This window comes from Meles meles, chromosome 9 (genome assembly GCF_922984935.1).
Source record: "Meles meles chromosome 9, mMelMel3.1 paternal haplotype, whole genome shotgun sequence".
Classification (NCBI taxonomy): domain Eukaryota; kingdom Metazoa; phylum Chordata; class Mammalia; order Carnivora; family Mustelidae; genus Meles; species Meles meles.
Window position 1 is genome coordinate 59,361,527 of NC_060074.1, and position 15,274 is coordinate 59,376,800.

The window sequence follows — 15,274 nt, forward strand, 5'->3', positions numbered from 1 at the left end:
AAACACTTATATTATTTTTTCAGAGCTCAACAAACTGATAAAAATAACATGTGGTTTTCTTTGTCTTCTATACAACTTCCAATGACAAAAAGAATGCTTGTTAAATGAAATTAAAGTGAAATAAACCAAATTATTTGGGCTAGTTTTTACTTTTGAACCCACAAAACCAAGAAGCAATGTGAATATATTTCTGTTTCTACTTTTTATTCTTGGGACAAAGGATCATTCCATCTACAATGTAATATTCAATGTGCTGATAATGTTTATTTGTGTAGGTGGTTGAAGTTTGAAGAAGATGTGGAGGATGGAGGAGAAAGGTGGAGCAAACCCTATGTGGCAACTCTTTCATTGCACAGCTTGTTTGAGCTGAGAAGTTGTATTCTGAATGGAACTGTGTTGTTGGACATGCATGCCAATACTTTAGAAGAAATTGCAGGTATATCTTTTTTTTCCCTTAGTTTAGTTCACTCATCTTGGCATAGTTGATTTTTGTTATTCCCTTTTCCTTATAATTATATGTATACCTTTGGAAAGTTAATTCTTATAATCAGCATATGAGACCTTAAATATAACTTTCTCCTCCCTTATTTAAAATGGAAGAAGTTGAATCTCAGAGGAATATGGTCTAACTTGTCAGTGGCAAGTCTAGAACAAGAACCTAGATATCCTGACTCACTTTTAATATATATTGTTTTTCACTATCATGCTTAATTAACTGTCACCATTAGGAAATTGAAGGAAAAAAACTCATAAAGCTAGAGATGGATTTTTCCAATATTCAAATGCATGAAATGATTCAAAAAAATCCGCAGATAAGGAAAACGTTAATTTAGAACAAAACAGGGAAAGGTATGGGCATTTATTTTAAACTGAATTAAAACTCATGAATTCCAGAGGATGCCAAGCAATGCAGTTGAGATTAGTTTGTAATTTAATATTATGACTAGCCCCTAGGATGGAAGATTTGTATTAGAAGCCTATTATGTCTATATAACATAAGTAGTTATGTTTAGGAAGCATCTTACTCTAGAAATAGAGGAAGGAACTCCTGTATCTTTTGATTTGGAAGACAAACACATTCTAACAAAATAAAATAATACAGAAAGAGTTTTGAAAGAGTATAAATGGAATAGTTAATGGAGATTTTAAAAATAAAAATAAAGCAATAACTCAGGCGGTTTTTAAAATTTCTAGTTTGGAAAAAAGAAGTAAAAGCAGTTCCACATAGGATTTATTTGTAAAGTAGAAAGACTTAAGGTAGTCTTTAATGTCTAATTTATATTGTAGAAATGGAAAAAAAAACTTCCAAAACTCTGTGAATGTTTTTTTGATTACATAAGTGAAAGAATATTATACAAAAAATAGATATAATTTAATCTTCAGAATAGTCTCATGAAGTAAGTGTCATTCCCATTTTTCAATAAGAAAATAGAAATTCTGAGACTTTCAGGGCCCTTTTTCCATCTAAAGGCCTCTGACTGTAAGCTGTGTGTTCCTTATATTACATTACAACCACTGTCTGAAGAAAAAGCATGGCTTGAAGTGGATGTTGCCCACATTTTAATGATAGTTTAATTCCTTTAAAAATTATGTATTTGGTCATTGGAGCTGATAGACATGCATACATTGCAAGATTTGTGAAAAGAAAAGTGTGGAAAGACATCTTGGCCGGCAATATTAAGCAAAACCAATCAGAACAGAAAAAATGGTTTAGATAAGCCTTCTTTTCCTTCTTTCCTGGAGTTTCATAGTACACCTATAAAGAGCTTTCCCTTTAAAATACATAACTAGAGTCAAAAAGACCATATGGTTAAGTACAGTATATTTTTCAGAAAAACACAGGGTATAATCATGGATAACACTAACTGAAGACTTAGAGAAAAATGGTTAACTTAGGAATTAGCAAACTTCTTGTGAATGCTGAAAAAGTAGTTATCCAATGTAATTTCTTAGCTTTACATTATGGGGTCTTGCTGATAGCCCATTAATGTCTAATTTATTAAGACATTAAGAATTAATTAAGCCCAAAACATTTTTCTGTTTTAATTAGGAACCAAATGACATTTTCATGGTCCTTTGCAGTTTAGGAAGCTCTTTGTAGTAATTCTCCATTATCTTTTTGATACTCAAAACAAAATTGGGGCTTAGTATTATGATTGTTTATCTTACTTCATAAATGGAGAAATGAAATGCAGGAGGTTGCCCAAAATAAGGAGTTTACTTATGTCAGTGATGGCATTACCTTTGACAATGGATTAATCCAAACAACTTTTGGACTGGCTGTATCTAATGAGACTGTCAGATTCCTCAACCTGCCAAAATCAACTTCAGAAAACACCCTTCATTACTTAAAGCATGTATATTCTAATGCTTTCGTGAGAAATTTACTTCTACCAGAAAATCTCCCATGAATTTGACAGAAACTCTGTTCATCTTATCACCTTCGATCAGTTTTTTGGTCTAAATTTATGTTTCCTTTCCTTCCTGCTGTCCCCTTCTCCAAGCTCTGTTCTGTAGAATATGGGAGGTTTGTTAGCTGTGTTAATTCTTGCTCTTGAAAGCAAACTACATTTTCTGAGTCTGTCCTTACAAAGGAAAGTAGTTCAATGGAAGTCTTGATACCCCAAATAGCTTTTATTCTTTTCTGCTCGTCTAATTAGTCTGTATCTTTATGTCTCCAAAGTAGCTCAACTTGAATGTCCCATTTTCAGTTCAGAGCAGTCTGTAAAATGCCATTCAGAAGATGTCAGTGGTTTAGAGCTAATACCACATTTAAAAATATGATTAAAAGTACTTGTCGATCATTATTACCTTAAATTTCTTTTCACTCATTAATTAGAAGAGATTTCCTCTCTTTGAGTAATTGTAATTCAACTTATTTAATCCAAAGGTATTTGTTTCTGCCCTCAATAAAATCTTATTAAGACATTTTCTCTCTATAGTTTGTAATTATTTTGTTTAATTTTTGCTATTTTTGCTTTGTAGCAATTGAATTGTATTACTAAGTATGCATTAACTATACATTTTTAAGGCTTCTACCTTTGTAAAGTATTTTCACATTCATTATATGTTATCACTGTAACCTTGTGAGATAGAGAAGAGGCTATACCACCATTTTATAAACAGATAAACAGGAAGTGATATATCATAGGTGGTACTTATAGCAATGGGAATAATTTCTTTTATTAACCTATAATCATAAGTTTTTCTAATTCTATTTCATGATAGCTTGTGACCATAGTGATTAACACCAGGACCTGGAACTCTTCTTCACCTCTTATTTATCATGTTTTTTTATCCATTAGGAAGTTACTAACATATTAGTCACTAGTTTCAGTTTTCCGAAAGCTAGATATAATATTTATCTTAAAGGGCTCTAAACTCTTAAACTTTGTGAATGCACAGGCTCTAGTATTTTCTAATAGAGAAATATGACCCAGATATTGTTTTAGAATAATCAAGAATTTTTTTATCAGTGTTCTGATATGTCTTTAATAGTCTTAAATAATTCTTTAAAGAGATTTTTGTAGACTTAGCAGGAGAAAATCCCATTTGTATCTGGCAGGTCTGTCAAGAATGTCTGGTATAATTAAAGTAGGATTTTCTTTTGGACAAAGTTAATTTAAAAATGTCTATTTCCTGGGGCACCTGGGTGGCTCAGTGGGTTAAAGGCTCTGCCTTCGGCTTGGGTCATGATCCCGGAGTTCTGGGATGGAGCCCCGCATCAGGATCTCTGCTCCGTGGGGAGCCTGCTTCCCCCTCTCTCTCTGTCTGCCTCTCTGCCTACTTGTGATCTCTCTCTGTCAAATAAATAAAATAAAATCTTAAAAAAATGTTATTTCCCAATGTTTCAGGGAACTTGGAATAAATTTTAACTTCTTCCTTCAAGATATTATTTAACCTTTTAAAATCCAGTATTCTTCAGATATGCTTTCTTACTGTGATTTAGTCTGATGGAGATTAATTGTATTTAAAATGCTTCTTAATTATATTTATATAAACTACAGGTGATTTTATGGTCTATGTCAATCTCTTTGAAATTCAGCACTAAAAGATTAGTAATGGAAAAATTCTCTCTGCATTTGTATGCTTTACCCTAATTCTGTCAATGAGAGTAAGAAATGAAAGCCAAACCAAAGTTAGGACCATGGACAGATTATCAATCATAGCTCTCCATTCATTCAAACAACTTTCTAAAAAAAGATTTTATTTATTTATTTGAAAGAGAGAGAGGGAGGGAGAGAGAGCACAAAGGGAGAGGGAGAAGGAGAAGCAGACTCTCTGCTGAGCAGGGAGCCTGACATGGGACTTGATCCCAGGAGCCTGAGATCATAACCCGAGCTGAAGGTAGCTGCTTACCAACTGAGCCACCCAGGCTCCCCTAAAACAACTTTTGGTTGTTTAAATTATTCCACTGAATGGAAAAAATTGAAGTTTGCTTCACTGAGTGTAATCTGCAGATTTGGGATATGGGAATAGTCACATATTGTTTAACATGTCCATACTATTACCATCCTTGTTCTGGAAAGTTAAGTATTCTTAGGGTAGTTTACAATTTTAATATATATGTATATATACACTTCTGTCAACCAAACTGCTGAATTTAGACCCTTCCTATTTCTTACTCCTCCCCCTCCCAGCATCTTTGAAAGTTAAGGCAATGGGTTTTTAAGGCAAAGAATTTATATGATTATCTTCTAAGGGGCAGAGATTTCCATAGAATCTGTAAATATGATCTCTGGAGGTTTTCATTCAGTGGTTAAGATGGATTGATCACAATAAACTAATTGCCTGGTAAGAATGAAAAATAATTTTTCGTTTTCTGAGACCTTTTTACAGAAATGCTACTAGTGTTCCTAGAGCCTGCTTAGTGGTAGAAGAGTGTGACCTATTTATCCTTTTTGTTCTCACTTCTCCTTATTTTACCCAGATTCTGGCATTGTGCTTTGGCAGGCTAGACTGTGTCATTTAGACATCATAGCCAGCTGAGATTGTAGGACTTGATTTTGGGCCCTAAGCCATTATGGCTCATTATCCTTTCCTACTTTTCAAGGTTAATACTAATATATATTATAGTGGTGACAAGAACAATGAAAGTGATTAGTGAATCAGACTCCCATTGGTACTTAAATCTCACCTCAGTATAAGTTATATTCCTAAGCAAGATGATTAAATTTTCTAGTTCATTAAGATATGTTTGATGCAGTTATACCTCAGAGGAGTTTACTGTGTATTTCTGTGTGGCTAATGAGCAAATGAGCAGTTTTTTTCTATTTACTTTCTCTTATGTAACTGTTTCAGATAAAGACCTTATATCTGAAAGACGGTGAAGCTAGTGACTTAGGGGTTTTTGTAGTGCTTAGGCCCGGAAAGACTGTACACTGGTAAGAACTAAAAATCATAACCATGTACATAGGATTTTATATGCTTCATTTGATTCTGATTAGAATATTGAACCGGGGATACACATTATGGCTTAGAGATGAAGCTGTGGTACAGTGGTACCCTTCTGGTGTTTTAATAACCTACTTTATAACTTCCATTATGAAGTTTATGTGGCATATTTTATATACATTTTTCCCTCTTGGCAAGGTTTCAGTGTAAAGTCACATATGTTGGCAATTTATCATTTCTTTTATTTCAAATTAATTCAAGGATATTATAACTACTCCTCTCCAAAGAAGTGAGGTATAGATTTAAATATTCGTATATTATCATATATTTTCCAAATTGAAAGGGACTTTAGAGGTAATTATAGTGAATATTATGGCTGATTCCTAAATGTACATTCTACCTCTTTCCATGTAAGCAGCAAAGTAACAGAGCAAAGTTGGTAAATTATACTCACCCACTGTTTGATTTTGTCAGGCCTGTGATCTAAACACAGTTATTACATTTTACACAATTGAAAAATAATAAAAAGAAGACTAATATTTTTCAACATGAAAATTGTATGAAATTCAAATTTCAGTGTCCATAAAAAGGTTTTATTGAAGCACAGCCATGCTCAGTTGTGTACATGCTCTTTATGGCTACTTTATGTAATAATGACAGAATTCAGTAGTGATTACAGAGGTTGCGTGGTTTACAAAGCCTAAAATTTTTATTTGACCTATTACAGAAAAAAGTTTGTTTACCTGTGGTTTTGAGAACAGATTCCAGAATGAAGGGTAGTTCTTTATTAGCCTCATCCAGTAATAGGGGTGCTGTTTCCTTAGCCAGGGATGGTCTCAGCCTGGACAAGGCTATGTCAGTTGGAATTAAGAGTTTTTCCTGGGTAGAAGAGAAAGAACTTCCTTTTAAGAGAAAGTCACAAGAAGTCAAAGAATATATGGGTATCAACAAAGATATGTATTTCTTTGTTACTGTTGACACTTACTTTATGACCATAAGGAAAGTCAGCCTTAGGTTAAACTCACACCTAGGGGTAGAGGGGGAAGCTGAGAGAGTCAGAGGAATAGAATTAAATCCAGCCCGATTTTGATTTTCTCTTATGTGAAGCAATGAAATTAATTGTTTCATAGTTTCATTGGGGTTTCTGGATTTTTAAATTGAAGTATATTTGGCACACATAATATATTAGTTTCAGGTGTACAACAGAGTAGTTTGACATTTATATACATTTTGAAATGATCACCATCTAAGTCTAGTTAATGTCTGTCTCTATATAAAGTTAATATAATATTATCCATGTTCCTTGTGCTATGTATCACATCTCCATGACTTCTTTATTTTATAACTGGAAGTTTGTATCTCTTGATCTCCTTCACAAATTTTGCCTCCCCCCAACTTGCCTTCTCCTGGAGAACTATCAGTCTGTTCTCTATATCTGTGAGTCTGGTTTGGTTTGGTTTTGTGTGTTCATTTGTTTTATTTTTTAGATTACACATATAAATGAAATCTTATAGTATTTGTCTTTCTCTGTCTGACTTATTTCACTTAACATAATACCCTCCAGATTCATCCATCTTGTCACAAATAGCAAGAGTTTATTCTTCTTATGGCGGAATAATATTCTATCATTCTAGATAGATCAGTCGATCGATAGGTAGATAGATAGAAATCATATCTTCTGTATTCATTCATCTGTCAATGGATGCTTAATTTGCTTCTGTATCTTGGCTGTTATAAATTATGCTACAATAAACTGTAAAGGACTGAATACACCTTTACAAGTTAGTGTTTTCATTTTCTTTAGATACATATCCAGAAGAGGAATTGCTGAATCAAATGATTTTTTTTTAATTAAAAAAAAAATACTGTTTTCCATAATGGCTGCACCAATTTGCATTCCTACCAACAGTGCACAAAGGTTCCCTTTTCTTCATATCCTTACTAACACTTGTTATTACTTGTCTTTTTGGTACTAGTCATTCTAACAGATGTGAGGTGATATCTCACTGTGGTTCTGTTTTGTATTTCCTGATGATTAGTAATAAGTATGTTTTCATTCACCCGTTAGCCATCCATATGTCTTTGGGAAAATGTCTATTCAGGTCTTTTTTCCCATTTTTTTAATTGAATTTTTTGCCTTTTGCTATTGAGTTGTAGGAGTTCCTTATATATTTTGGATATTAGCCCTTAACCAGATATTTGATTTGCAAATATTTTCTCTCATTCAACAGGTTGCGTTTTTGTTTTGCTGGTAATTTCCTCTGCTTTGTGAAAGCTTTTTAGTTTGATGAAGAAGTCTCATTCATTAAGTTTTACTTTTATTGCACTTGCCTGAGGAGACAAATCTAGAAAAATGTTCCTACATCTAATGTCAAAGAAATTACTGCCTAAGTTGCATAAGTTTCTTCTAGGAGCTCTAAGGTTTAGGTCTTACAGTCAAGTCTAATCCATTTTGAGTTAATTTTTGTGTATGGTGTAAGATAGTGATCAAGCTTCATTCTTCTGCATGTGGTTTTCTCAATACAACTTATGGAAGAGATTATTTTTCCCTATTGTATTTTTTTACCTCATTCGTTGTGGATTAATTGACCCTCTGTCTATGCATGGGTTTATTTCTGGGCTCTATTCTGTTTCATTGATCTATGTGTCTGTTTTTGTCCTAGTATCATGCTGTTTTTGAATACTATAGCTTTGTAGTGTTATTTGAAATTAGAGATGGTGATACCTTCAGTTTTATTCTTTCTCAAGATAGCTTTGGCTTTTGGGGTCTTTGTGGTTCCATACAAATTTAAAAATATTTATTTTAGTTCTGTGAGGCCACTTTATTTTGATAGGGATAACATCAAATCTGTAGACTGCTTTGGGTAGAATGTAAATTTTGACAATATTAATTCTTTCAATCCATGAGCATGGTATAACTTCTAATTTATTTGTGTTTTCTTCTTTTTTTTCATTAATATTGTATAGTTTTCAGAATATAGATCTGTACAGTGTTGGTTAAATTTATTTCTAAGTATTTTATTCTTTTGGATGCAGTTGTGAGTGAGATTTTTTTTTATATTTCTTTTTCTGATAGTTTATTATTAGTTTATAGAAATGCAGCAGAGTTCTGTATCCTGCTACTTTATTGAATTCGTTTATTAGTTATAATAGTTTTTGGTGGCTTTAGGGTTTTCTACATAGAGTTTCAGGACATTCACAAATAGTGACAGTTTTATTTCTTTCTTACCAATTTGAATGCATTTTATTTCTTTTTCTTGCCTAACTGCTATGGGTAGAACTTCCAATATTAAGTTGACTAAGAGTGACAGGAATGAGCCTCTTTGTTCCATTCCTGATCTTGGAGAACAAGCTTTCAGATTTTCACCATTGCATATGATGTTGGCTGTAGGATTGTCACATATGGTCTTTATTATGTCAAAGTACATTTCCCTATGCTGACTTTGTTGAATGTTTTTATCATTAATTGTGTATTTTGTCAAATACTTTTTCTGCATCTATTGAGATGATTGTATGATTTTTATCTTTCATTTCGCTAATGTATGTCACATTGATTGATTTGCAGATGTTCAACCATTATTTCATTCCTGAAATAAATATCTTTTAAAGTCATTGATGTACCTTCTTATCACATTCCCTGCCTGCCCTATTCTGTAATTGTTCTGTTTCTTTTCTCTTCTCTTGTTTTTTTTTTTTTTTCCCTCCTTGTGATTTGATGGCTTTCTTTAGTGTTCTGTTTATGTTCCTTTTTTTTTTTTGGTATCTCTAGTATAGTATAGGTTTTTGGTTTGTGGTCATGGTGAGATTCATATATAATAACATATATATTGTGGTCTATTTTAAATTGATAGTCACTTAAGTTTGTCTGCCTTCTAAAAGTACTTTAAATATGCTCCCCCAATGTGTTTTATCATTTTGAAGTCATATTTTACATCATTTTTTGTGTATTCCTAACCTACTATTGTAGATAATAGTTGATTTTACTACTTTTTTTTAAAAACCTTCATACTAGCTTTATGAGTAGTTTATACATTACCTTTACTAGATATTTGTTTTTACTAGAGAGATTTTATTTTATATATTATTTCAGGTTATGGTCTTTACTCTTTAGCTTAAAGAAGTCCCTTTAACAATGCTTCTAAGGTCGAGTTAGAAGTGATGAACTCCCTTAGCTTTTGCTTTTGTGAGAAACTCCTTTTTTTTTTTTCAATTCTGAATTATAACTTTGACAGGTCGAGCATTCTTGTGAAAGTTTTTTCCTATCTGCATTTTGAATATATCATGCTACTATTGTCTGGCCAGCAAAGTTTCTGCTAAAAAATCAGCAGATAGTCTTATGGGGTTTCCCTTGAATGTAACTAGTTGTTTTTCTCTTGCTCTTTTAGGACTCTCTTTTTATCTTTAGCTTTTGGCATTTTAATTACAATGCATCTTGGTGTGGATCTTTTTTGGATTAATCTTTTTTGGGACTTTTTGTGTTCCTGGACTTAAGTGTTTGTTTCCTCTCCCAGGTTAGGGAACTTTTAAGCCATTGTCTTTACAAATAACTTTTTTTTTGTTTCCCTTTTTTTTCTCTCTTCTCTCCTGGGACCCCTATAATATGAATGTTAGTATGCTTGCTGTTTTCTCACAGGTCCCTTAAGCTGTCATCACATTTTAAACTGTCCTTTTTTTCTTTTTGCTCTTTTGCTTCAATGTTTCCACTATCCTGTCTTCTGGGTCACTGATCTGCTTTTCTGTGTTATCTGATATGCTTTTGATTCCCTCTAGTAAATTTTTCAGATCGGTTATTATATTCTTCAACTCTATGAGTCCTATTTGGTAATTTCTTATATTTCTATCTCTTTGTTGGAGTTCTAGGTGTGTTCACTCATATTTCCCCTGATTTTGGTGAATATCTTTATGGCCGTTAATTTAAACTTTTTATTCAGTAAATTACTTCTATTTCATTAAGTTTTTTTCCTGTGGTTTTTATCTTGTTACTTTATGGAACATGTGTTCCTCTGTTTTCTCATTTTGCTTGATTTTCTGTATTTGTTTCTGGTGCTATGTGGAGCAGTTATCTCTAGCTGTCTTGAAGGAGTGGCTCTGTGTGGGAGTTGAACCTTGTCACTTAACCTTACCCTATTTCTTGGTTGACTCTCAGGCTATCTCTTGGATTATTTTAGAACTTTGTGATTCAGAAATTTAGTCCCTCTTGGACACTTGAGTCTGCTGCTCAAGGGATATCCCTTGTGTAGGCTGAGTATGCCTCTTGGCTCTGGTGGTGCTGGATGAACAGCTGGGGGATGTTGAAGGGGGCAGGGATGCTTACTTCCACTGTTAGGTCATTAGAGTGAGGGTACAAAAATGGCATCTACCACTGTTGGTGTCAGTAAGCCAGAAGGAGTCACTAACAGTGACATCTATCAGCATACCATCCCTGGAGAGAATCCCAAAAGTCTTCTGCTTCTCTGGTAGCTTTAAGTTTAGCAAGTAAATATCCTTCACCTATAATCTAGGCTCTTTTCAAAATGTGTTTTTTATGCTGGGTCCCATGGAGTGTTGTTCTACACATAAGCCCTTTGTTTTCTACACATAAGCCCTTTGTTTTCTACACATAAGCCTTATGTTGTTCTACACATAAGCAGAACCTTCATTCCCTATGCCCTGTGTTTCCCCTGAACATAATCCCCACTGATTTTCAAAGCTGGGCATTTTGGAACTTCTTTCTCTGGTGCAAGACCTAGGGGTATCTTGTGTGGGGTACATACTTCTTTCCCTTAGTGATAAGTGATCTATATCTAAATTTTTTATATCTGTAATGTTTTATACATATGTGTGTGTATATATATGCTTATATACCTCTTCTGAGGTTTCCATTATTAATATACTCTACTTTGCCTCCACTTGATATATGATTACAAATAAATACAAATGCATTAAAACCACCACAAAATCAAAACCAGGGACCCATAACCTACTTAATGGAAATTGCAAAGGAAATCTTGTACTGGGAAATATTTACTCAAGGTCTCAATATTCTAATCTGTCCATTAGGTGCTTTATGTCCTTAGGCCTACAGCATATGAGATAGATATTATCTCCTTTTTATAAATAAGAACCCTCAGGTTATCCAGCTTTACAAGATCACACAGCTAGAATGTGGTACAGTGACCCAAGTCTGTTTCCCTAGTCCTTCCCTTTTACACTGAAGTAAACATTGTTTGTTTGGGAAAATTATGCTAATATTCAATTTTTTGTTGCATTAAGTAGGACTTTGGAAGGCAATTCACTTTGATGTACTTGTTTATATAAGGAGTTAGTACTTCAAAAAAATTCAGTAGAGTTAATATTAGATCATTTTAGAACAGATTAATTATACTGAGGTTGTTTTTAAATTATGAATTTAGATTTTAGAGCAGCTTCAGGTTCACAGAAAAGTTGAGGGGAAGATACAGAAATTTCCGATAAACCCTTGATCCTGCACATGCATAGCCTCCCTCATTATCAACAGCTCCCACCAGAATGTTATGTTGATTACAACTGATGAACTTACATTGACACATTGGTATCACATAATGTTCATGGTTAACATCAGGATTCACTCTGAGTGTTATATCATCTCTTTGTGTTTGGACAAAAGTATAATGACATGTATCCAATATTATGATATCATGAGTATTTTTTTTTTAAGATTTTATTTATTTATTTGACAGACAGAGATCACAGGTACACAGGCAGGCAGAGAGAGAGAGAGAAGCAGGCTCCCTGCTGAGCAGAGAGCCCGATGCGGGCCTTGATCCCAGGACCCTGAGATCATGACCTGAGCTGAAGGCAGAGGCTTTAACCCACTGAGCCACCCAGGCGCCCTATCATGAGTATTTTTACTGCCCTAAAAATCCTGTTTCATTTATTTCTTTCTTCCAAATCCCCTCGTTTTGAAAAAGGAGATACTTTTGTGATTGGTTAGTGTCCTTTAATATTTTTTATTACACAAATCTCCTTATGCAAAAAATTAAAATGTTATGAAACTGCTGATAACCATTTTTGACTTTCAAAAATGGTAGTTTTACATGGTTCAATCTAATTCTGAGGTAAAACTTTAAAGTTTCTCTTTACTCCTACCCCTACCCATTCTTACACAATTTGGTATGTATCATTACAGTGTCTTTTCTCTGTATGTGCATATATGCCATAAGTGGAATTATACAGTATAAATTATTTTGCAACTTTGATTATTTTTCTAAAATCAGAATTGGCTGCTTATTAAATTAAAAAAATTTAAAAATTATTATTTAAGTATAAAAAATTTTTATTGAAGTATAGTTGGCATACAACTATATTAGTTGTATATATTAGTTTCAGGTGTACAACTTATTGATTCAGCAATTGTATACATTACTCATTGCTCACCCCAATAAGTATAGTCACAATCTCTTCCCATACAATGTTATTACAATATTACTGACTATATTCCCCATATTGTACCTTTCATCTCCATGACTTATTTACTTTATAAGTGGAAGTTTGTATCTCTTAATTTCCTTTATCTATCTCATTCATCTCTCTACCTACCTCTGTGCTGGCAACCAGCAGTTTGTTCTCTATATTTAAGAGCCTATTTGTTTGTTTGTTCATTTCTTTTGTTATTTAGATTTCATATGTAAGAGAAATCATATGGTATTTATCTTTGTCTGACTTACTTCACTTAGCATAATATCCTTTAAGTCCATCAGTGTTATCACAAATGTCAAGCCTTCCCTCTTTTTTATTGCTAATATTCACATATATATATAGAATATATGTAATATATTCTATATATATAATGTGTTATATATAATGTCATATATATATATATATATATATATATATATATATAATGTGGTATATATTTTACATATATACCATATCTTTATCCATTCATCTATCAATGGACACTTGGGTGGCTTCCGTATCTTGCTGGTTGTAAATTATGTTGCAATAAGCATGGGGAAGCATTTATCTATTTTTTTAAGATTTTATTTATTTATTTGTCAGAGAGAGAGAGTGAGCACACAGGCAGGAGGGAGAAGCAGGCTCCCTGCTGTGCAAAGAGCCTAATATGGGACTCAAACCCAGTACTCTGGGATCATGAACTGAGCTGAAGGTAGACACTAAACCAACTGAGCCACCCAGGCATCCCAGCATTTGTCATTTGTCTTTTTAAATTAATTTTTACATTTTCTTTGGGTTAATACCCATTAGTGGACTTACTGGATCATATAGTAATTTTATTTTAATTTTTTGAGCAACCTCCATACTATTTTCCACAGTGGTTGCACCCATTTACAATACCACCAACAGTGGGAACAAGGGTTCCCTTTCCTCCACATTTTCTCTAACACTTGTTGTTTGTCTTTTTTGATACTAGCCATTCTGACAGGCGTAAGGAGATATCTCATTGTAGTTTTGATTTACATCTTGTGATGATTAATGATGCTGAACATTTTTTCCTGTGCCTATTGGCCACCTGTATTCTTTTTTTTTTTTAAAGTGTCTCTTTAGGTCCTGTGTAATCAGGTTGTTCATTTATTTATTTGGGTGTTGACTTGTATGAGTTCTTTATGTATTTTGGATATTGGCCCCTTATTAGATAAATGATTTGCAAATATCTTCTACCATTTGGGAGGTTGTCTTTATTTTGTTGGTGATTTCCTTTGCTGTGCAGAAGCTTTTTAGGTTGATATAGTCCCCTGTGTTTATTTTTCTTTTGTTTTCTTTTTCTGGAGTCAGATCCAGTCAGGAGTTGCTTTGAAGGAATGCCTGCAGAGACAAGAGGGTTGGGTGGGGTGGATCCATATGAGAATGCTCAGGTGAGGCACAGAGTGCTTTCAGGGTAGATAGAGAGTGTAGAATTGGCTCCCACCAATGTCCTGCTGCCAACGCTGGGGGAGGGGAAGAGGAATGGCACCTGCTAGTGCTTTTGCTCTCAGAGAAATCTCCTGCCTCTCTAGTATACTTTCTAAGATTAGTCAGTAAGTTTCCTTCACCTATATCTCAGGCACTTTTCAAACTGCTGTGTCTTCAGTTGAATTATTTAGAATGCTCTTTTTAGGAGTGGGGACTCAAGTTTCCTCTTGCCCTCAGGCTCCTCTGGAGTTAAGCCTGCTAATTTTTTTTTTCCATTTTTTTATTTTTTCAGCATAACAGTATTCATTCTTTTTGCACAACACCCAGTGCTCCATGCAAAACGTGCCCTCCCCATTACCCACCACCTGTTCCCCCAACCTCCCACCCCTGATCCTTCAAAACCCTCAGGTTGTTTTTCAGAGTCCATAGTCTCTTATGGTTCGCCTCCCCTCCCCAATGTCCATAGCCCGCTCCCCCTCTCCCAATCCCACCTCCCCCCAGCAACCCCCAGTTTGTTTTGTGAGATTAAGAGTCATTTATGGTTTGTCTCCCTCCCAATCCCATCTTGTTTCATTTATTCTTCTCCTATCCCCCTACCCCTCCATGTTGCTTCTCCATGTCCTCATATCAGGGAGATCATATGATAGTTGTCTTTCTCCGATTGACTTATTTCACTAAGCATGATACGCTCTAGTTCCATCCACGTCGTCGCAAATGGCAAGATTTCATTTCTTTTGATGGCTGCATAGTATTCCATTGTGTATATATACCACATCTTCTTTATCCATTCATCTGTTGATGGACATCTAGGTTCTTTCCATAGTCTGGCTATTGTAGACATTGCTGCTATAAACATTCGGGTACACGTGCCCCTTCGGATCACTATGTTTGTATCTTTAGGGTAAATACCCAGTAGTGCAATTGCTGGGTCATAGGGTAGTTCTATTTTCAACATTTTGAGGAACCTCCATGCTGTTTTCCAGAGTGGTTGGACCAGCTTGCATTCCCA

The 15,274-nt window shown here is 34.2% G+C and overlaps 1 protein-coding gene across 6 annotated transcripts in view; it reads left to right on the plus strand.

Annotated features, from left to right (window-relative positions):
* The window catches only part of SLC4A10 (solute carrier family 4 member 10), a 301,713-nt gene that overhangs the window by 164,072 nt on the left and 122,367 nt on the right, over window positions 1-15,274 (plus strand). For all 6 annotated transcript variants that reach the window (XM_046019396.1, XM_046019394.1, XM_046019392.1 and 3 more), the window contains exon 5: window positions 276-436. In XM_046019396.1, coding sequence (XP_045875352.1) covers window positions 276-436 — 161 coding nt within the window. The remainder of the gene's footprint in view (window positions 1-275; window positions 437-15,274) is intronic.